The following is a 24,177-nucleotide window of genomic DNA, read 5'->3' as shown; positions in this document are numbered from 1 at the left end:
GTTTAGGCCAAAAATCTAATCACAAACACATGCATGGAAGTGGTAGCCATCAGTCTTAGGAAATTAGATCATTGAATTACAAGGAAAAAAGGTCCTGAAGTGGACATTTACTGGAATTTTCAAAATCATATTTGAAAAAGAGCAGCTAGCTCTCTCTGAAACTGAGAGTGTGACCAGACTAACCATTTTGAAAACACCAATTTTTATTTTTAAAAAGCTTGAATGAATGCTGGCAGAAATTCCTCAATGATAGCAGAACACAGGACTGGAGAACGTGTTTATTCAATGTGCCTGTATAGACAATAGAAAGACACAAGAAGTCCCAGAGGCTGTTAGTTCATAAAACAGAGAATGTGCCTCTCTCACCACTTACTATAGAAGGCACCTAAAATAATCCACTGATAGAAGCCTTACCTGAGTGCATTGAAGAAAATTATATTCATCTGAACTAATGGACAAATGGATCTCCAATTTAATGAGCTCAAAAAATTAAATGGGAAGGACATAAAGTTGTTCAGTAGTAGTGTGGACCAGACAAAGGATTTTAGATAACTTTTCAATAGCACTGAAACAGAGAAGGAGCACTGAAGCAAAAAATCAGACATAAACTAACTTAATGTTCATGGCCTTAGATTTTTGGGATCTTATTAATTCAATTGTTTCTGAAGTCATGGTAAAGCTTTTTCAGAAAAGAGATGCTTTTAAGAGGTAGTAAAGAGAAATAATAATTTTCTTGATATTACAAAGACTGAAAATTTATATATAAGCAACAAATGAGAACAAATATTTTCAGTCCTGAAAGATTTCAATGTTTTTGATGTATGAAAAAAAAATAGCAGAATAAAGAAAAGAGGCATATGGAGGGTGTGGTGAGCTGACCCTAGCGAGACACCAGATGTCCATCACAGCTTCTCTATCACTTTCCTCCTCAGCTGCACAGAAAAGAGAGAATATAAGGGAAGGCTTGAGGGTCAAGATGAGGACAGTCAGAGATAGTTACTATCACAGGCAAAACAGACTTGGGGAAATTAGTGCCTACTTTGGCTACATCCATCTGTTTCAGAGTGGGGTCCTCCATGATCAACAGGTGGATTTCTACTCACTGTGGATCCCATTGGGGTGCAGAGGCACAGCCTGACTGTCTTCACCATGGGCTGAAGGGGAGTGTCTGCTTTAGCACTTGGGGCACCTTCTCCCTCTCCTTCACTCATATGGGTGCCCACAGAGCTGTTCCTTTCACATATTCTCACTCCTCTCTTCTGACTTCTGTTGGTGTTGTGCAGATTTTACCCTCTCTTCTTAACTACATTTTCACAGAGGTGCTTCCACCGTCACCGCTGGGCTTGACCTTGGCCAGCAGTGGGTCTGTCCTGGAGCTGGCATCCCTTCCTCTACGAGCTCCCCACAGCAGCAATGCCTGTACATGCCTCACTACCAAAACCTTGCCACACAAACCCAATATGAAGGCATGAGGTTACAATCATCACAGATTTCCCTGGCCATGCATTTATTCTTTGAGAATAGAAAGCCCATTTGCCTTAATCATCACATAACCACGGATTTTGCTGTGAAACACGCATTGGTGTAACTGTCTCCACAGTACTGAGTAACACTCCTCTAACTTAGGGAAGCGATCATGTTAAAAAGGCTTGGAGCAAATGAAAGAGAAAATAATAGTCTTAATTTTGAATTAAGAGCTTGCAAACTAAAGTCAATGAAACTGTTGCTCTTCTTACATTGAAGTGCAGTTAACTGTCTGGTAGTTCATAGTACTCTAACACAAACCTGGAATCTGCAGGTTTTGCACATAAACTAACCTATTAATTTTGTCTTCACATCATTGTAACTAATTGAATTTTCCAATTTTCCAGGATAACTATCTCCATCTGCCATTACATTAAGGCAATTCTTGCTGTGAGTCATGTTAACAAATTTTCCTGTGTCTCTTACAGTGTCTCAAGTGTCACAGGCTGGAATGTGACAGTTCAATATTTCTATTACAATGATTTTTCAGTCCACATGCTTCAATGTTGGTTTTTTAATTATGCTTCTGACCTGGGCCAGATCACAATTTGTATCTTCTCCTTTGGTCAGGGCATAGTCAAAAAGAATTAAATATATCTCTGCTCTTTTAGTTAAGAATTGCACGTAAGAGTGAGTGTTGCAAAACAGATGACTGATATGCCTTCAACAGCATTTCTTCTTATTTCTAACCACCATTTCCCCCAAGGCAGAACAATACCAGTATTATGGAGATTTTTGATGCAAAGCAACCCATGTACTAACCTTTGATCAGGAAATATGGTGGTTTTTAATTTTATCCTTCATCTCTATAGTTTAATTCACTGCAAGTGAAGTGCTGAATTTATAAAACAAATTGCCAGACAAATGCTACCCTGAGTAGGCAGTTCTTTGCAATATGTATATTTGAATTAGAAAGGTTAGCTGCATCCAGAAAGAAAGCTTAGAACTTTTGAAATCTTTAGCATCAAAAGTTTACAATGTACATAAACACCAGAATCTCATATGAGAAGTATCATGTTGGGATAAAAACTACAGTTTTCAAGTGCAGAATATTTATAAGATCTCAAAGAATTATGAAATTACTTTTTTCCTTTGCAGAAAGATATTTGTCTATGGAAATGTCTTTAAACAGACCACAGTTAAGTCCAATCTATTCTTTAACCAATATTACCCAATGGCTCTTTTCAAACTACTTTTTAAACATCAGTTTATCATGAACAGACATTAAAATTTACTATCCATTCTTGCTTAAGTGTGATACCTAAGATCAACCCTAACTGGATGAATTTATTTTAAGTTATATTTCATGCACATATGACTGTGATAGTTGAAGATTACTGATTGTCTGCAAATGTTTTTGTCATTAAAATACACAGTACTGTGGAAAAAGAACAGAATAAGTACGCATATCAATGAAAATATATTTAAAGTATAAAATAAATTTAAGAAATATTTTTTAAATCCCATCTAATATTTATGTAGAGCTTTTAATGTAGCGAGACTTAAAAAGAAAATATAATTCTATAGACCCAGCTAAAACTTTGAAACTACATTTTCAAAATGGTAATAAAACCCTGTCTCCTGCAAACAACAATCTGGATAATGTTCCTGAACATCATGTAATTGCTATCCCTCCAAACATTTGTTATTGTATCCCTGAAAGGAATAAGGGAAGTGGTCTTAGACCTTTACAATGAAACACATCTCTGACAACAGCTGAACTTTATCCCAGACAGAATAAACTTTTGACGAAGAGCTCTGGAGGAAATGTTGAACATCTATCTTCATGAACAGTATACAGAATAAATAATCCAAGTGATATTATTACAAGAAGCACTTTGTGAGTGTTAACTAGAGAATTCAGAGCTTAATCCAGTTTCTTACCATATATTCAACATAATGATTTAATTTAATCCAGTGTTATAGATGAAAATTTAAATATGCCAGACTCAGGAAATACAAAACTGAGGTTCTCACAGCCATTGGCACTGAGCCCCTTTGCAGAGGCATTGAATTTTATTAGATCAATGCTGTAAGGATATGCTGCTAGCTACAATGCACTTAAGTGACAGGTGCTGTGAAAAACATAACATTCAACTCAGCTTCCCCACACTTTTCATATCCTCTTGAATTAACATAAATATTTGCAATGAATATAATATATGACATTCCACACTGAATTATTTTGGCTTTCGGAAAAGCAGATAATTTTTCATTGGAAAATACCTCTGTAATCAACGAACTACTGACTCAATTTAACGAGGTGCTATATACTAAATGTACTTCAAATCCTTATATTAATAGCTGATATTTTCAGTTCCTGGTTTGTATGGGTTGTCTATTGAAAAATGCCTAAAAAGGTAATGTATTCTAAACTTTAATTGAAACCCATGAGGAGGGGGGATTTGGGTTGATCAAAATGAGAAAAAAAGTTTTCTGATAATTTGCTTATCTCTTTTTCCTTCAAGGTCCCTAGAGTTTCCAGCAGAGTTTTGTACCTGTATGATTTATATTTGCTTTCTTTGAGATACCACGTCACTGGTTGAGGATTCACTTAATTTATGAAACGTAACTGAATGTATTTAAGTGTTGTGGTGAATACAGAGAAAGAACCTTATGATGAGAAACAGCTGCAAGGGTCTACAGTGCTCAAAGATCAATCACCCTAATATAAAATATGTGAGTCACCAAAAAAATATAATTAACTGTTTCCTACCCCACATCACCTGAGATTAAGTCAAAGTAATACAGACCGGCTGTTTCATGATCCCTGACCCCAAATGTCATTGCTGCAATTAATATGGACCAGCCAAACAGGACCACCTAGAATCCTGATGAACCAAGCTTTAGACAAATGCCTGTTCTTTACTATGTCTGTGAGGACTTTGACATCTCAGTGTCTTAAAGAAGGAACATAAAGAATTGTGTAAAACTATTATTTCATCGAATTTCTTAAATCAGGTTTATTGTAAAACTCTGACTTGTAACACATGTATGCAGACATTTATAAAGAGCTCTCTTGATGTTGAACACTCAAGGCTTAATGGAAAGCAGCAGCTGAAGTTTTGGCTCAACATACACACATGCATGCACAGTCTCCTCCTCAGAGGAGAACATCTTTCTTTTTAGGCAGGAGGCAGGAGGGGGGGCAAGCGGTTATTGAATTAATTTCAAATTCAATTCCCTGCTCTATTACAGAACAACGGGGTCCATAATTTTTGAGAAATTTTCTCAGCTGTGAAGCACAGAGCACTGGTATGAGATTCAGCTTTAAATAAATTAATTTGCATCTCTGTCACTGGCTAGCTGCAAAAGCAGAACTCTGTCATGTATACTATGTTTTAATCAAGGGTGCCTACCTTTGTTTTCACAAAGTATCGTGAATTAAAAATATGCTTCATTCCATGGCACTCAATATGGAAATAATAGTCTTGCTCTGCTTTGCAAAGCTGCTGTAAAAATATACTTCAGAAACAGTGGTGTATTCACATGGCATAGGATGAACATATAGAACTCATGTTTGGAAGATATCCACATACAGATTTGTCCACTTTCTTTGTGGGGAATTCAAAGGGGAAAAATGAAAAAATGTGACTTATTTCTATGTTTGATTTCCACACGCAGTTTTAATTTTTTTCCTAAAAAATCCATTCTTCTAGATAATACAAACCTTGATCAAGATCAGATTATGTATTTTTTTGAAAATCCTTCTGTTTGTCTATCTTTACTTCTAATATCACATTGCTACATTCTTTTGTATCCCCCAAAAAATTATTCTAATCAAGTTACTTTTAATATTCTCTTCACATGCTTCATTGTGTTAAGATCCATTAAATTTAAGCATAATCAAACACAGTTAGAAATCTGTTTGAAATGTCTTCCTACTCTGTCTTATGATTTTCTTGTTTATTTAACCCAGGGTGACAATGCTGCAGCATTGTGTAGAGCTTCATGTTAAGATGTTTGTCTATTATGACAGGGGAAAGAGACACTTTTTTCTCCCTGTGATTAAGCCTAAATTATGGTTTAAATGAAAGGGCCTTTCATTACTTGAAGTTCGCCAGCTAAGTCTTTCTTACATTTAGTTGCTTTCTTTATGTTGGAGTAAGACAGGTGAACAGACGTTTTGTTTTCTGCATGTGTTTAGTTCTATGTGGTTATCCTAAATAAACATGTGATGCAATTGGCATTAGAGTGAACTTTCATTATTTACAAGACTTGTATGGAACAACTTTTAGCATTCATACAGTATGTAGTGTGTTTATGAGTCTTTTATTAGTTGAAAATTAAAATGAAATGAAATGTTTGTTAATTTGAACCCCAAACTGAAAAGCTACGATAAGATAAAGTTAACACTGCAAGGCAGGGACTGTAAATGCAAGAAAAATATAGTTTTAGTCAATGTAAAACAGAGTCTGCTCAACTGTTTGGGTCAAATTTTTAAATCTGGACATTTTCAAGTAAAAAACTATGATGTACAACTGTAGTACTCCTTGCAACAAATTTTTCAGTAAATCTTCTCTCTTTCCATTTTTACCTTCCTCTCTTCTGCAGTTTCCTTGTGATCCCCTGCATCATTCCATTCCTTTCTCCTCCCTCCTCCTGTGTAAAATACTAGGTTCCCCCATAATGTTATTCTTAGCTCTGGCTTTTCAGTGTCATGCAGTGAAACCAAAGCAGCAGCAGTAACCAACATCAATAAATATTAAAAGATCAATGATAATTTAGGTAAGAAATCTATTGATTCTCTGTTCCTATACACAGTCTCTCTTAACTCATTAGGTCATCATAAGTGAGGAAACTTGCCCTTAAGAATACAGGAGAAGTATTTATGGATTGACTTAAATCTTTGCCTTAACAATTCCACCTGTTTTACCTGGATCTGTGTGTGGTCTTATTATTCATGCAACGATCATTATATAATTTAGGTTAACTACAATTTAATTTTTTCAAATTATATAGGAAAAAACCATCGTTTTTATAAATATAAAAATATCAAACCACATAAAAGTATGCTAAAACTAGTCATAGAGGGACTAATCAACTTGACAAGCTCAGTTAGCGTATTTTTAAGTATCAGAGTAGAAATTCAGTAATAGTTTCAGACATATCTAGCAGTTAGATAAATTTCTAACTCAATTTTAAAACTGCTTGTAAACCTATGTCCTTTCTGTACTATCAGACATTGCTACCTCACAAATAAGACTGTTATTCTTACTTTCTCTTGGCCATTCTGCTTGTTCTCTACTTTGGCTCTGTAAGCTTTGGGCACAGCTGTTGATGGATAGTTAACAGACTCTTTCTTCAGGCTGTATCCACTCACAGAAATACTATGACAATGATACCTATTCCTACAGGTCAAAAAGCATGCATTAATTACAGCACACATATCTGATTCTGCAGAGGCAGTATTTTCATTCCCAGGACCTGATGAAGGTCCATTTTGAACTGATGATGAACTTCAAGGATAATGACAAGGAGACCTGGACAGTAGCCACAAAAATATTAGTGTTGAGTAACAGTACAACACTGTCCTGATGTGTAAAAAACCAAAGTTTATAAATTGGTTATGTTTGTATGTACTCATTAGAGAATAGTACTTCAAGAAATTTGCTTAATTCTTATTAATTATTAATAATAATCTATTAATTATTATTAATAAAAATAACTAAAATACTGTATAATTGGTTTTCAATAGCATACATCTTTTACTAACGGGATTATCAACCTAGTTTCAAGAAAATGACCACAATTCAGCAAACACACTAGTTGCTTATTGAAAATTATGCCCAGCTAAAAAGTGAAAATCATGCAATCATTTCTGAAGATGAAACACATATAATATACTATTAGAAAGTATATAGCTCTGGGAGACAGAGATTTCAGGTCATGGTAGAACTGTAAAATGGTAACAGTCAGGACTGTTCAGTGAAATGGTAGTACCATAAATCTGTTCTGTGTCCTCTTTTAAGCACAATTACTAACTCACTTCAGTATCCCCAGAATGGGAAGAGTGTCTCGGCAGTTTCAAGCAGCAATGACAATCTTGTTCCAGGCATACTGTGCTCCTAAGAACCAGAGAGCCAGTGAGGAAAATTCGTACAATACGCACAAGATGCTCATGCTTATTTATCTGAATGCATCAGTTATTCTATCATCAAGCCATAACAAATATCCTCAATTCATACTGGGATAATTCATTTTGGGATAAACAGAGCCTGCCCTATGCCAGAAGTTTCGAAGTATCATGAGGTCAGTTTGGTGTACAGAGAATAAAGAACACCAAAGAAACTTTTCCCCTCTCAAAGCAGCACACTTTTTGCTCAAAAAACCAGAATATGTAGATATTTGTCATAAAAATGTTTTATCCTGCAATATCTCAGATTCTATTGTAATGCTATCTACCTTTCATGTCTATGATGAGTATGGTTGAGGCTGGCAAAACTGTTTGCTGACTATGGAAGCCTGTCACTGGGCAGAGTTTAACTTCCATTTCCAAGATATAAAAGGAGAAAATAATCAGAATTTTTTTGTGAGCCATTTATAAAGAATACTACATTGAGTTCTATCAGATTTTTAAACTTGAATTTTAAATTCTTAAGCATACTGTTTTTAGATGTTTTGTCCCAGTTATCTACAACATTCAGTAGAAAGTCATGGAACATAACACTCCTTTCCTTTTAGAAATGATGAAGCATTTTCAACAATTGGAAACATTATTTTTAAAAAAAAACCCAACTGAACCAAAACAAGAAATAAAAATGTGGGAGATTTGCTATATTCACAACAACCATTTAGATACTGAAATGTTATCATTTTCTCATGGACATAAGCAGCTTATTGGGAAATCCCTAAGCAGTTGTACAGCTAACATCTGCTTCTTCTCTCCAAATAAATACCCAGGAGCTTATCTGTGAAGCTATGCTGTCACTATTTCAGATATCAGCTCCATTTTACTTACCAGTTCAGCCCTAACACAATACCAATCCCAGATTCAGTGACATTTGCATTTCCAACTCTAGTATCCTTATACTTTCCATCACAGTCTACACATTTCTTCCCAAATTTTATTCCATTGTACTTACCAGTCAGTTTCTCTCTTTTTTCCTTGGTTAATTAGTTTTCAATGCTTTGCTTTTGTTTCAGGACACAAAATTATAGGAGCATGCAGTCCACTTTAAACACAATTTCAGCATCTGAAAACAGCAGAAAGACTAAATGTTTTCACTTTTGTAGCCCTGTCTTTAGTAAAGCACATTTTGCTGCTTAGTAAAAATGCAAATAACACAGTCTGTATTCAACAGTAGAAACAGGATATGTTCACTTATTCTTAACATAAACAGATTTGGTTGCATATTCGATGTTAAAATCTAAGTCTATATATGTAAACCACCTCTAGACATGAGAGCTACGCCTCGTAAAATTTGAGGTTTTTGCTCTAGCATAGAATTGCATGAGTAGATTGGGAATGTGTAAGATGAAGGAAATTGAAAAATTTTAGGGCCAGAATGCAAAAATGGATATTGACCTGATTCAGCAAAAGTGTCTTCGCCTACTTTAACATTTGATCTGTTGTTGCACACTGACAAGATAAATTTTCAAGGATGAAAAACTGTAATCTTCAGTAGTGGCTTGGAAACTAAACTCTCCCACACGTTTCTGCTCTATGTTGCACTGCTTATGGAGTCCAGCAGAAGTGTACATGTGAAAGTCACCTAAGGCACAAAAGGATTTATGCCAAATCACTTTCTTCCTAGACAGATGATGCTTTTCTTCTGAGAAAAGATACATTTCTTACAAGGGAGAAAGAAAAATCATTATCTTTACATCCTTGAATTCATGTGGTCTGTCTTTTCTGGATCCTATTAGGAACATAACAAACAGCTAAAGGCAGATATCTCCCACTCTTGGAAACCAAAGAAGTAACCACAGTATTGAGCCTAAAAAGCTTGTGAGTAAACACTCTGTCTAAACTTAAAAACATCAGAAAAGGTTCCCTGTCACTTTCATGGCTTATTTATTTTAATGACTACTTGTTTTCACAGTGAAAATTTGAACTTTATTTTCAGTTTAACTTTCTATCCAGTTTCCAGTGACTACTTCTTTTTACTTTTTAGCTGCTTTTTTCTGTTCTTTTCTCCTTGCTAAGATACCCTATACTATTGAGCATGTTGCCAAGCAATCTACTTTTCAAAATACTGATCTTAGAATGAGATATGATAGTCCACTATCTGCCTCACAAAACCAGCAGTAAACATCTCATTGTAATCACCTGTATTCTACTCTCTTAGTAAATATACAGGTGCTAAATTTTAGGTCAACCTAGAAACTACCACCATACAGTTCAAACAAACTGACTTACAGAATATTCTCCATTACTTAGTCATATTCTGCATTAATCGTTGCTGGCTGTTTGATTTTTTTTTTAATTAAAACATAAGTGCCATAAAATCACTTCTGTTGAAAAGACTGAAGATAAATGGACTGTTCAAAAAACGACCAGTTAAATCACAGACAGAGAAAAGCAGAAAGAAATAAAAACTTTATGAAGGGGATGTTACTCCTGATGAAATGAACAGAATAGCATCTATGCAATGCAGAAAGCTGAAAGAAGATCACAGGTTCAGAAACACATTGAAGTGGAGGGTCAACTATATAGTGCATGAGAACATACAAAGACCACTATTCACCCTTCACAGTCTGGAAATGTAGAGCAATTAGAATCAACATTACAGCAACTGTACCTTCAGGGCAGCTTGGAGATGCTTTCATAATGTGATGTTATAGTGACATCCTCTGCTGATTGCCCTGTTCCAGTACATAGCCAGATGCATAAAGCCATGTGTGGCAAATTCATTTTTCCCCTGCAAGCTCGAGGTGGCAGCTCATGTACTGTGGAATTGATCTGTACAGGTGCAGTAATTCCTAAGCTTCCAGTGTTTTTTCCACCTGTGCATGTACAGATTAGCAACTAGGCATGTGCTCTGTATGAGGTCAGATACTGCTGTGAATGACTTTTTACCTTCCCTGGAATCAGCACAACAATTCCCTGATCTGGAAGGATCATGAAATAGATGACATTTCAGTAAGTACAACAGGCCAAGCTGTACTCAGGGCCACATCATGTGGTTGCACTGAATCCTTTTATAAATGGCATTTGTATGACTGGCTGACACAGCACCAAAGAAATCCTGCCCTCATCTATTCCGATTACAAAGGTGTATTCAACACAGCTGGCCCACTAAACAAACAACTCAGCAACCTGCAACTTTTAAAAAAATACTGTAATCTTTCTTTTTGAAAAAAAAAAGTTGTACCTGGGCAGAGGATGTGGAGCTGCAGCTAAGTCATGACATATGAGCTCTACCATTTGATTTCACATACGTGAGAAAACCAAGGGCATGTAGTTCTCAGTATTGTTACTCCTACCTCTGCTCTGGTTAGCTGAGGAATTGCAAAAGAGCTGTGTCATGAATGAGTAGTTTAGGCTGCTCAAAGAATCGCCATCAAATACATCAGCAAAAGTAGGTTTGATATGAATTTATAAAAGCACTACTTTAAGTCTGATGGCAAGGTTCACTGTATTACTTACTGTATGGATGAAATACACAAAAGAAAATTGATTTAGAATTGAGCTTGTCTAGAAGAAAGTGCAAGGGAGAGCCTTCCATTGAGTGCTCTAGGTATTCTTTTACATTCTTTTAAGATAAGACCCGCTGACCATGTCTGAATCGAAGATTCAAACTAGCCATGCCTAAGCTCTCACTGGGAGTTTAGGAAGTAAGGGGGTCCACTCTGAACCTCAGATTCAACAATGAAGCAGGGCTGCAGGATCTTCTAGTATGTTTCTACCACATTGAGTCCTGTATAGAAAATCTGGCTAGGCCGTGAAGTCATGGGAAGCTTGTGTTACTTCCCAGGCTGGAAATAAGATGACAACAGTAAAATGTGTCCTACAAGCATAGGATGAAAATTAAACAACGCTGCAGATGTAAATGTTGGTAAAATAAAGCAAGTTGCAAAGAAACAAGCTGTAAATCAGATCAACTACTGAATTTTCAAATATACATGTAGTATTTTCAAACACAGTACCTATAGTTGTTCAAACAAACTTATAGGTACCCTGTTTCCTTAAACAGGTCTTTCCATTGGTATTTAAAACACTTAGAGCTCACATTTCCATTGCCTTTTTGCATCTTCAAGAGAAGGTTTTTTAGACCAAATGTTGTCCTGCATGGATGCTGCTTGTGTAAACGGGTGGGGCTCGCAAGAGCTGGGAAGACTAACTCATGCTGGTTTTGAACGGCAGGGTGCTCCTACTTAACACAGAGTGTACCTGAAACTAGAAGCTGGCTTAGAGAAGAGGTGGGTTTGCTTCTTCCCAAAACCAGTGGGGACTGCTGGAAGCGGCGGCACGATGCGGACCGGAGCGCACGGCTGAGGCCGGGCCGGAGACCCGAGTCAGACGGGAGCTCCCGCTTCCCTGGCACTGCTTTCTGTCCTCGCGGGCAGCTGCCGCCCTGCCCGGGAGAGGCCACCGTGCTACCTGGTAGCAAGGGGAATCGCCGACTCTCCTCGGGCTCTGCCTCCACCTGCCTCTTGAGGTACTGCCCTCACGGGGGAAAGGAGGCTCTCAGCCCCGCCGGCACCGCAGCCCACTGGCTAGGCCAGGTGGGGACACCAGAGCCCGCTTAGCTAAGCTCCACCGCGAGGAACCAGCCGACGCCGCGGCGCTCGCTCCTGCCCGGGCGGCCCGGCAGGACGCGGGTTGCCGTTTGGCGGCGGAGCGGCGCGGCCCGGCCCGGCCCAGCTGGGCGCGGGCCCGTCCCGGCGGAGGGTGCGGCCCGTCCCGCCCCCGCGCCGCGCACGGCGCCAGCAGCCCGAGCGGCTGCACCACCTCGGCGGCGCTGGGCTGGGCTCCCCCCGCGCGTCTTTCTCGCCGCCTTTTCCTGTCTGCATCCTCCCCGGTCCTTCCCCCCCCATCCCCCTCGCCATTTTCATCCGGGAGGAGCTCGGCGGGACTTTCCTGAAACTTCGCGGGGAAACTCTCTCGGCGCCTCCGGGGCGGCCGCAAACTTTTTGCGGCGGTGCCCGACTCTGCCCCTCCGTCCCTGACTCCTCGGCTCCGGCGGCGGCTTCGGCGGGAAATTTCCGATGAGCGCCCCTCCGCTGATCCGGCCGCCCAGCCCGCTGCCGCCGCCGGGGGCTGCTGCCGGCGGCGGCGTCGCCTTCCATCTCCAGATCGGGCTGAGCCGGGAGCCGGTGCTGCTGCTACAGGACTCCTCGGGGGACTTCAGCCTCGCCCACGTCCGGGAAATGGCTTGCTCCATCGTAGACCAGAAGGTAAAAAGGCCCCAAAGCGAGCCCCCTCCCGCCACCCCGGACCCGCTTGCCCGCGGGCGCTGTTGTTGGCTGTGAGCTTTCCTTTCCTGGCGGCTCTGCTCCGGGATAAACGAAACCCATCCCAACTTCCCTGCCGCCGGCCTCACTTCCTTCCCCCCGGCGCCCCGCTTGTCTCTCTGCCGTGTCCCCCGCGACCCCGGTGCGGAGGAGGTTCTATGCGGGATGCTCGCACGGGAGCTTGACTTTTGTTTTGCTGGCAGGGGATGTAGGTGGCCGTGCGAACTAAAAGCCGTTATTAAAAGCAAACTCCGGCCGGATCTGTCTATCCGCTGCTTTTTAATGCTGCGGAGGGGGGGAGGCGGGGGGCAGAAAACTGTCAGCTGTGGTGGCAGCGCGGCGCCTCGGGGCAGTTCACGCCGTCCTGGCCTCTGCTGGGAAAGAAAGTTTCCACTAAAAAAAAAAAAAAAAAAAAAAAAAAAGGCAAACAGTAACAAGGAAAAGCCAGCCCAGACAGCCCAGGATTCAGAGCGCGCTGCGCTTCGCACGCCTTTCCTTGCGCCGGGCAGAGCCGCCGGCAGGGACTGGGGCCCCGCGGTGCCGCCCGGCCGCTGCCGGCCCTGGGGGAGGCTCTGGGGGCCAGCCCCGCGAGCTGGCTGGGGGCCGCGGCTCGGGGGGGAGCTGAGCCAGCCCGGGCTGGCGGCTGCTGCGGGCGCGGTGGAGCACCGGGCCGGCGGGGGGAGCCCCGCTGCCCGCGGGGGTGGCACTCACCGCGGCCCCTCCGGAGCGGCACCGCGGTGTCAGGGCCGGGTCACCTGCGCCGCGCTAAAACTCGCGCTGTACGCGGAAATCCACCGGGCTTCTGCCTGAGCCACCGCTGCCTTTGCCTTGTCTTGATCGCTCTGTTTTAACAATCGCGCTGTACAATGAAGTAAAGTTTTGCTTTATCCGTGTTTGCTGTGTAAAAGGCCCGGGTAAAAGTATCGTAGTGATTGCAAAGGAGAAAAAAAGCCATCCTAAATATTCAGGATAATTATAATAGAAAAAATTGTCTTCCTCTTCCCCTTGTTTTTACCGAGGTAAAATCATTTCAGGCAGGATTTTTTTGTTTGTTTTGTTCCGTTTTAAAGTCCATAGCTTTGCCTTACATCTCTTCATAGAACATCAACCTGAATTTCACTGTGTAGTGGAACTTCTTTTTTCTTGAAGGGCAACTAATGAAGTGCTTTCAAAAAAGGATGAAAACTGCATCCTTATTTATAAATGTTGCATTCTTCGTAGTTTAAAAGTGCTTTTTAAAATTAAATTTTGGAGAAAGGTGTACCTTTTCGTGTCACTGTACTTGTTTTTTTAAAACTAGGCCAACACATGTCACTTGTTCACATATATATCTGAAACAGCTTAAATCTTTCTGTGTTTCACTATTCAGAAGTTATTGTGCTAGCAGTAATGGAAAAGCTAAAGATTGCTGTATTCATTGTTTCTGTTTACTCTTCTTGAGTAGTTTATTAATTAATGGGCTTACTGTAAGCTTGATTTTAAACCTCATTTCCTAACAATGTACCATTGTGTAAAGTAAAATAAGTGTGCTGGCTTGTGCTCAAACGGTCACACATACTTGAGTGAGTATTGACATAAAAATTTTGAACACTAGTTTGTTGCAGTTTCTTAATTGCATAAAAGAGAGCATCATGTAGCTGCTTCTCTGCAGGGCACGCTTGGATGAGGAACTTTCTTCTAGTCAGTTTCTCAGAGCTGAAATATCTGCTTTCTTAAGGCTGTGGAGAGGGAAGTGGCTCACAGAAAGGGAAAACTGGTAGAAAGATAGGCTTTGATTTGTTTGTTTTTATTTTCTTTACTTGTTGAATGGTGGCCTCTACCTCCTCCACCCTGCAGAGCAATTTGTATGTTATTTAGTCCTTTAGAGTCTCCATTTTCAGCTTAAGACTGCAAGTGTGTCTATATACATGATTTTACTAGCATACATTGTTTCACTGAACCTGGTGGGATTGTTTGCCTATTCAAAGTTACTTGGCTTACTGGCAGAGACTTTTAAAAAAATTAAATGATATCTAAAACTGTTACGAGTTTGCTATTTGTCTGTTGTAGGTTCGTGATTTTATTTTTTCCTGAAATGATTTGCAATGGTGTCTACTCTTGATTTTATAACCAAGATGTATTTGCTTATCACAGTCAAGAAGGAGACTACACTGTGAAGAATTTTATATTGAGATTTCATGCCATTTTTGAAGTTTCTCTGGGTCTGTAGAGTAGTGGTCAGTCAGGTAACAATTTCTTTCCGACCTTCCTGTTTGCTCTGGACTGTTGAAGCAGTATATAGGGATGACAACTTGTGGTTTTGTTTTTTTCAATGGTTGTCATCTTAGACTGCTAAAATCAATACTGTGCCTGTGGTGTGCTGTTAAATATTTAAGCAGTCCTCTTACATACAGCTTTATTTTTAGGATTGTGCTGACTTTTCTTCAGTATCAGAATCTGATGATCTGTTTATAGGGAGCCTCTTCCCTGGTAATGTGGGCATACCCGATTTGAGATGATTAGGACCCTTACTCTGCGCAGGTTTATACACCTACTTAATTTATTCCTGCTCAAAATTTATGTTGTTGAAATAAAGTGTGCAGAGTGGAGCATATGTAGGCCTGAGTAGGATGCTAATACAGTGTGTGTGTGTGTCTGTGCATAGATGTATTTGTATGCATATATGTATACATTCCCTATTTCTATATCTTTATATGGTGATTTTGCATATAAATAATATACATGTGAGTTCACATGTATAAAACTTAACGCTATGTATAACTTAGAAGTTTATATTTCCTTATAAACATGTATATGCATTTACTTACATTAGAGTACTTTAACTTTTGCATTTCAGATGCTGTTTAGGCTTTTAATTTTGGTAGAGAGTGTAATTGATGATCTAATGTACATGATATGAAAAATGGAACAAGCAAAGTGTGGGTTTTTCTCTATTTTCCATGAGAGGCATTCTTTCAGAAATTTTCTCCTGCGATAACTGTAGACACTTCCTTTATGAATCTGAAGATGAAATGGTACATACCGTTTTCTGGCATAAATTGAAACGCATTTAAATCTGTTAAGAACTGTTCTGAAGACAGCAAAATATGATTCCTTTGAGTTTGTGTGTTTTGTTTGTCTTGCTTAGAATCAGTGACATGAAAACCTTGAGACTTGTCAATGTGGGGTTATTTTTTCTTCAGTTAAAATGGATCTTTAGCATTTAAATTATCATATAGTTGACAAGAAATGAGGATCAACTTTAAAATATGTGCCAGTGTTTGACTTCCAGGCTGACTCCCACACAAGAGCAGTGGGAAGATATTGTAAAATATGATCTTTATTTTCTGAAGACAAATAGTATGAATTATTGCCCTTTTTGAGTTAGCTGCACACAATAAAACCACTTCTCCAGGACAGTGGTATAATCCAAAGTGCACTTTAATTATGTGGAATTACCATGTTACCAAAGACCTTTTATACTAAAAAGACAAAATTATCGTTATACAAATTCATGCAAGTTTAATTCAAAGGGGATATTATTATTTGTGTTTTGTGTTTATCGAGATTCTTTGTTGTTGTTATAGCTCACCTATGGTGAGTTGGGCTACTGTAGTGGCATTACCAAGTTTTGGAAGCTTTGAGTTCCCAAGTAAATGCATAAGGCAGTGTTACTTGACTTGAGAATGCATATTTTATAAAGTAGTTCTTAGGTCAGCCATTAAGATCATATTCTGGCTAGGCCTTCAGCACTTAAAGACTTAGAAGTTGTGAAGAATACAAAAATCATAAATACAAGAAAAAAAATTGATCAGGAACAGAGGAATTGAGATTTGAGCTGCATAGGCTGTGTAGTTTGGACTGATTTATAAAAGTAGTGTTGTAGATGATTCAGTGCTTTGAATAATTCTGAAATTTTGCAGTAGGAAAAAAGAGTAACAAAGGGAGAGGTCATTTTGGGAAAGGGAAAGGACAAAAAGAAAAGTACTTGGTTCAAGTAGCATACTGCAAGTGGGACACTGTGCCCAGATGTCTTTAGTCTTTATGTGAGGTTATCGGGTGTTAAATTAGGAGAATTGCTACAAATCAAATCAAGAACCATTTTAGGAGTTTTCAGAATTGAACCAAACACATTCAGGAACAGGTGTGCATCCACTTTTGCTTCTAGTTGTCATTATAAGGAAAATCTAACTTATTCTTAAATAAATAAAATAGGAAAACTGAAATTAATTCAGTTTTGTTTTCTCAGGCTGGAATCTCTTGTGGTCTGAGCAAAGAAAGAAGAAAAATATATTTTCACATCAACCTTTGGAAAAGGTTATCTTTTTCTGCAATGCTTTTAAGCAGTCATGGAAAACATGTGGGGTTTGTTTGTTTGTGGGTGTTTTTGTTTGGGTGGGTTTTTGTTTGTTTTCCCCCGAAACCTGCACATTCTTCTAAAATAAACAAGAGGCCAGTGGTAACGAAGTCAATTCCCTTAGAGTTGGATAGGGACTTGGTGTACATGAGGTACTGTAGAGCTTTTTACCTTCAGGATAAACAGAGAAACTGACAGGTTTTTACCATGCTGTCCAAGAGTCATATTTCATTCAAACAAAAATGTAAACATTTCATGTATTCACAATACTGTTGTCTGTAGTCACAGTCTTTTATATGTTCTAGAAAAGTTATTACAGATGTGGTGTTTATTTGGGATAGTTAAATGCTCATGGTGTCTTTTCCTGGTGTACACTGTTAACAAAGAGTTAATTTTTTTTTTCTTTCCATTCAGTGGGTTTTTCTTAGCACCTTTTGCTTTCCTCTGCCTACATTGTGGAAGTACCAAATTGTTAAATTGAATTTGAGGAATGCAAGGTGCCTTGTTATTATGCAGATAAACACTTTCTGAACTCAAGGGAAATATTTGATGTTTACAGTTTAATCATTTATTGACTTTACATTTATTGTTCTGCACCCTGGAAACTGTAAGTTGCTGTATGTAACATTAGTTTGTATCTTAGTTAAAGTTACTTTTGGGCCATATCTGAGAAGACACTAGAACTTCAGTGGAAAGGGAGTCAGTATGAATTGGTTTAAAGAAATTGGGGTTTTTAAGAAGTGTTAACTCTGTTATGTAATCTGTCATGCATCCAGATAAGGAAAATGGATCTAATACCACAAACATGTGTAGAGCATTTGAGAATTCCTAGCTAATGATTAAAGACTTATTGTATGCATTGTCATAGAGTAAAAAAATAAGATAGATCTTTAAATAAAGGACAGGCTTGTAACCAAAGAAGTTCACATCTTAATTTTTAAAGGAATTACAGAAGGAATGTGTTGTTCGTGTGTTGTTTCCACTGATGCTTTCCCCAGGAAATACATAATTTCCATAATGATTTAAAGAAAGTAGAAGATGAATAGGCATATGAAATTCTTCTCTCACTGCTGATGAGATTCAGCTCTGTGGCCAGAGAAAGGATGGAATTTATTGAATGAAGTTGCAACATTTCCCAGGCAGAGGTGCCATGTGCAAATAATATGGCATGTGCTCAGTGAATTTGAAATATCCAAGGTCTGACCATCCCGTAGAAGACTTACTGAATGTAAACCACATGATGACCTGAGAATGCACAGAAAGCCCAGGGCGTCCTGAAAGTGTGGTGGGTTTAGGAGATCTCTGCTGTGGATTGTGTGAAACACCCTGGCATGTGCCAAATCTCTGTAAGGATTTCTGCAGACTTTGACCATAGGTGTTTCCCTGTGGTTTCTGGAAATCTCTCACAAACATTTGAAACTAACTTCTTCTTCTTACCTAGATTTTCTTTTCCCTCCTCTGTGTTTGGAGAAATCTGCCTGTATGGTTACCATATGTTTATACTGTGGTTACTTGCAAGTGAACGAATACGCTTAATGAAGTCTGGATGTTGTTGTTTTTGGTTTCTTATTTTTACTGTATTTTGCATATGAAACTATTTCAGTTGCAAACACACATTTGGCAGAAGTTTTGGTTTTTTTTTAAGTGATTATGCTAGCAACTATTTTAAGGACATCAATGGCGTTTTTAAGATAAAAGCATGTAGAATTAAAAATTACAGTAGAGATAGCTCTTGGTTTCAATGTACTCAGTGAATATCTCAAGCAACTTGTGATAAGCACTTGCGCTGTTTGTAGATTTTTTAAAATTACAGTTGTGTAGGTCATCTCTGGCTTCTTGACTTGTTGACATCAGAAATGTTTATGTTGATGTTATGTAATATGGTTGCAGTTACATAGTTGCAATCAAGTGTATAATTAAAATGTCTCAAGTGTTTATCCGACATGTAGGTGAACTGTCCTCTGAAATACTTGATTAATCTTCCCTGTAGAACAGTGTGGCTGTGTATGTGTACACAGTACATCTTTAAGTATATCTTTAGTCAGTGCCAGCAGTTGACTTGTATATGTCTCTTGCTGCTTGGAGGAGGACTTCCCTTTCTTCTGGAGCTACTACATGCCTTTTGCATACTGTCGAATTGTCATTTGTAAAGTCTTCTTATGGTGTGTTCTGGTAAAATGATTAGTGGTGGGAAGGCACCTTAATGATCACAGAATGGGTAAGGGTGCTCAGAGGTGGCTTCTGGGCTGCAAGTGTACATTGGCAGCTCATGTTGAGCTGAAATCTTTCTCCCGAGTTCTGGTCTTGATCCCTTCTCCATCTGGGCTGTACTTGTGCTGGGATTGCCTCAACCCAGGTGCAGGACCTTGCACTTGGCCTCGTTGAACTTCTGAGGTTTGCACAAGTGCCCATCTCAGGCCTGTCAGGGACTCTCTGGATGACATCCCTTTGCTCCAGATTGTCAACTGCACCACAGCTTAGTGTCAGCAGCAGCTTGCTGAGGGCACTCTCCGTCCTGCTGTCCATGTCACCAACAAAAATGTTAAAAAATGCTCATCTCAGTACCACCCCCTGAGGAACATCCATTCCTCAGTGCTTTCTGTTGGATATTGAGCTGGTCTCTGCAACTCTGAGTGCTACCATCCAGCCAAATTTTATCTGCTTTGAGGTCTAGCCATTAAATCCACATCTTTCCACCTGACAGAAGAGGATGTCATGCAGGACAGTGTCAACTACTTTGCACAAGTCCGGATATATAATGTCCTCTGCTCAGGTATGATCTGCCTTTAGTGTCACCAGTCACCTTATTATTTTCCATGTGCCTTAGCATAGTGTCCAAGAGGAGCTGCTCCATGATTTTGCCAGGCACGGAGGTGAGAAAATGATTGTTTCATTCTTCTGTATCAGACTTGAGTGTCACTTTTGGAGGCTTGATTGTAGAGGTTCTGCTAGAAAGGCTACCTAAATTTTGTTATTGTGTCTCACTTTCTACACAAGATCCTGCTCTGCTCTGACATCCGCTTTGTTTACATTTTCCTGGCTTATGTTTTTGGTATGAATGTCCAGGATTTTGCTGACCAAACCAGATTTCTTTCACAGCCTTTCAATATTTTTCTTCTTCGTACACTTCTAGTACTGTTAAAGGAGCTCTTGCTTTTTGAGACTTTTCTTTCTTTTTTAAATATTGCTATCCAGGAAATAGTCTAAAATGATGGCAGACTTGTTTTCACTCAAAAACCATGTTTATGATTAAAATAAATTGTGCATATCAGCTTTTGATCTTTTAAAGTAAAAAGCGTTGACATATGCACTTCAAGTCAGCTACTTCATGAAGCAGATTCTTGTTTTCTAAATGCTCTTCTAGTTTTATCTGCTGAAACAACATGTAAGGTTGGAAGTGTAGTATATCACTCTATGTTGAGATAATGCTCTGGATATATAGACATAAAGTTAGGCATGAATTCCAGTGTATATCTCTTCTGTCTACTTTCTCTTCCTCCACCTATTTGTGGCTTCCTTTTTCTTGTTCCTTGTATGTGTTTACTTCTTCAGCTGAAGAAAACTTAGTCAAGAAATGAGCTTTCACTTCTCCAACTATACAATTTGTATTGTGATTGTATTGCTTACATAGCCTGTTGAGTGTGCCTCTTCTGCAGTCAGAAATAATGTTATGATGTTCAAGATAAAACATGGGTAATTATTTTGATAAAAAATTATCAAATTTTATTTTTTTTTTTAATTTAGAAGCATCAATGTACATCATCTAATCTGGTTCTTGGCTGTTTCCTAAGAGAAGAAAAAGGCGTTTAGAGACTTTTATTACTGCTGGGTGTGAGGTGACTTTAGGCATGAAGTGTATACAAAAATCTACTAAGAGAAGCTGCAAACCATGACCCTAATTTCCATCTCTGAACCTCTACCTTGTACATTTTAAAAGAGCTGCATCTGAACATGTCCTGTGTAGTCTGAAAGCATGTTGCATTTCTTCAAATTATTTTTAAAAAGTGAGCCTTGAGAAATATTTTTTTCTCAAGTGTTAGAAATAGTTTTTGTCAACAGCTTGTCAGATGAAAAAGCACAGGCAAGACACAGCTGGGTCTTGGGGACACATTCTGTCTATGAGGCAATTTGCCTGAAAGATGCTCATCCTTAAAAATGTCAACTTACCTATTGCCTGATCTTTCCTTCTGAGAAATCCCTTTACATAAAAATAAAAATTAATAAAGTCTGTGGGCCATAGCGGTCAAGCATACTCTGCTTTCCCTCTTGGCAGCACTGTATGTCCTTATGTAATTTATGTATGATAAGCTAGGGACTGTATTTGGGCTGAAACATTTCTGAAAGCCCCATAGAACCTTGGGCCACAAAGGCTTAAACTTCTTAAGTTGTGTTATTAATCCATGATGTGAGGGTCTGTGCCATGAAGGAAACTTCACTGATAAGGAGACAACAGTATGAGTTGATGTTTTCATTTTAGCTGTAATAATTTTCCCATTTTGCTCTGAAGTTCAGCCCCCTTCTGCATCAGCTTTTAAGGGCTGGGTTACAGATTTGCTGTCTGTGTGACAGGACTCCAGGTGTGCTGACCACACTGTATAATGCTGTAAGTGCTGTTCTTGCCTCTCTGAGGATTACATGTTGCCACCCAAAGTCAACTACTATCTAGGAAAATGGGAAGATGGCATACCAGAATAATAAAGATACACATACTGTAGATATCTGAAAGGTTGAACTCATGCCTTTATTCTCTTATTTTTATTATACTTACCTCTAAATAGAAGGAATGCGGCAAAATATGTAGAATATGAGTAGGAGTCTGTTCAATTCCAAACCCACGCAGTTTTCACTACATTTTTTGCCTGAAGAGTTGGCTGTCCTACACTTTAAAAAAAAAAAGTTGAGTGAAAATTGAAACAATCTGGTCAAAGTGTGTGCGCTTGTGTAGGAATGGAGGGAATTAAGTTAGGGGAAAAGATCTCTTGATTTTAGACTGCGTGATTTCCTGATTTCTGGAGGAAAATTCAATGTTGCTGTCTGTGTGTTATCCTTCTCATGTAACAGTATGTCTGCGGACCCTTTTGTCACAATGCAGATTGTCATAGCAGCAAGAGTTCAGGTAATTGTAACAGATTGTGAGGCAGAAAATATAGTAAAATCAAATAGTCTGGAAAATAAAAATACTTGTCCTCTACATCTAGAAATGTCTCTCTAGTATATCTTTAATCTATGTTTATGTTACTGTATCATGCCATGTGGACTTGACCCAAGGATTGACATGTTTTTCAAACCTTGCAAAGAAATGCCAGTGTCCTGACTTCCAATTCTTAAGCTAGCTTAAATGGTCATCCAATGTAGACCTCCTCTTTCTTTCATTTGATTACTTTTATTTAGTTTTAGCAGCTCCCACAAAACTGTGAGTAGGTTCTGAGCTGTATTCTATACAGAAGTGGTTCTTGATGTGAACTCTGAAGAAGAGCTTACAAAGCTGATGGAGCTAAACTCTTCCAGCTGGTGACAGAGGCCAAAACTATGAACTGAGAGTTATGGTTTGAAAGAGATTCAGATAGGCCATTAGGTAAAAACTCAGATAGGAGAGTAGTGCAGTATTGCAGCAGGTACCCAGAAAGATGGTGAAGACTTCATCCTTTGTTGGGTAAACAAAACCTTGTGTCAATGATAGTTCAGCAATAAGAGAGAAGCCAGACTAGATAACTTTCAGAGGTTCTGATGTTTCTGTGATTCTCAGAGTATGCAGTGAATCTTTGTTTATACTTGTGCATTTGTTGCATTAATGTCTCATAGATATTAGGTGGCCTGTAGTATAATAGAACGTTGTTATATATTGCTATATTTTTGTGTACAGGGAAGAAGTCCTTCCCTTCAGTACTTTGCAGTCAAGGTATATTGGACAGCTGGTGATTACACATCTTAAACTTCATTGAATGATATCTCAGCATATAAACCCAGCAGTTTATTGGAAGTATCTTTGAAAAAAAATGAGAAGTCCATCTTAGAGGGTGGCAGAAGCACACACACACAAAGTAATTCCTTAGGGAAAATTGTTAATAAAAACCACACCAACCCTTTCTGTATGAAGTAAAGATCTCAAATCTTAAAGATTATAAAACATAAAAAATAGTTAGAGGAATGGCCTGCTGAGTTATCTATTGTTATAGAATGGTGGTGGGTTGGTCTGTGCAGAGATTACAGGAAGGATTGATACAATGAAGTAACACACCCATCTGCTGCAAAATTTGTTTCAAATGGAACAACGTGCAACTTTTCAAGGAAAGAGGATGACACACTGCTTGAGAAGTGAACTGATGAGTGCATTTGATTCATCTGTCTTTGCAGGGAGGACACGTGCATGTTAGAGATGTTTTGCAGGGCAAAAGATGCATTATTTAGACCTTACCTTGCTGTTAGTGCTTAGCTGGAAGACCAAGGTAATAGCTGACCTAAAATTGATGTTAGTGTTGCTTCTTGTTTTAGCTCCTCTTATACCTGTGCTCGTTCTTCCTATGCTTCTTAACAGGCTCTTGTTGACTGGTGACATATGTAATTTAGGCATCTGAAGTTAATATGCTGGACTGGTAGACAGTTGAGTAAACTGAGGGCATGCAGTCCAAGCTAAAATTTGGATGCTGATTTTTCAACATATTTAAATGTGCTGTGCATTCACAGCTAGCACATGTTAGCCCCTTCTTTTCCTTATGTGTCTCAAACAAAAATGAGTGGCGAGTGTCACTTGCACATTGAGAACATGCTTAAATGAATACAGGTAAACAATAGGATGAGTTTAAAAAAACCTGAAACTATACTTTATGATAACTACATTTATAAATATTAAGTATTTCCTTTTAATCCAAGAAAGATGCAATTTTTTTGATTCCAAAGTTTTCATTCAGGTTCTTATT

General features: G+C 38.8%; 1 protein-coding gene across 2 annotated transcripts in view; it reads left to right on the top strand.

The window, feature by feature from the left end:
- The first annotated feature begins 12,537 nt into the window (after positions 1-12,537).
- Positions 12,538-24,177, top strand: part of PRKD1 (protein kinase D1) — a 114,681-nt gene continuing 103,041 nt past the window's right edge. For both annotated transcript variants that reach the window (XM_062494679.1, XM_062494678.1), the window contains exon 1: positions 12,538-12,867. In XM_062494679.1, the coding sequence (XP_062350663.1) occupies positions 12,679-12,867 (189 nt within the window). In that variant the 5' untranslated portion in view covers positions 12,538-12,678. The remainder of the gene's footprint in view (positions 12,868-24,177) is intronic.

The sequence above is a fragment of the Cinclus cinclus genome, chromosome 6, assembly GCF_963662255.1.
Source record: "Cinclus cinclus chromosome 6, bCinCin1.1, whole genome shotgun sequence".
Taxonomy (NCBI): Eukaryota; Metazoa; Chordata; class Aves; order Passeriformes; family Cinclidae; genus Cinclus; species Cinclus cinclus.
The sequence above is the reverse complement of the archived record's forward strand: the minus strand, read 5'-3'. Positions and strand labels throughout refer to the sequence as shown.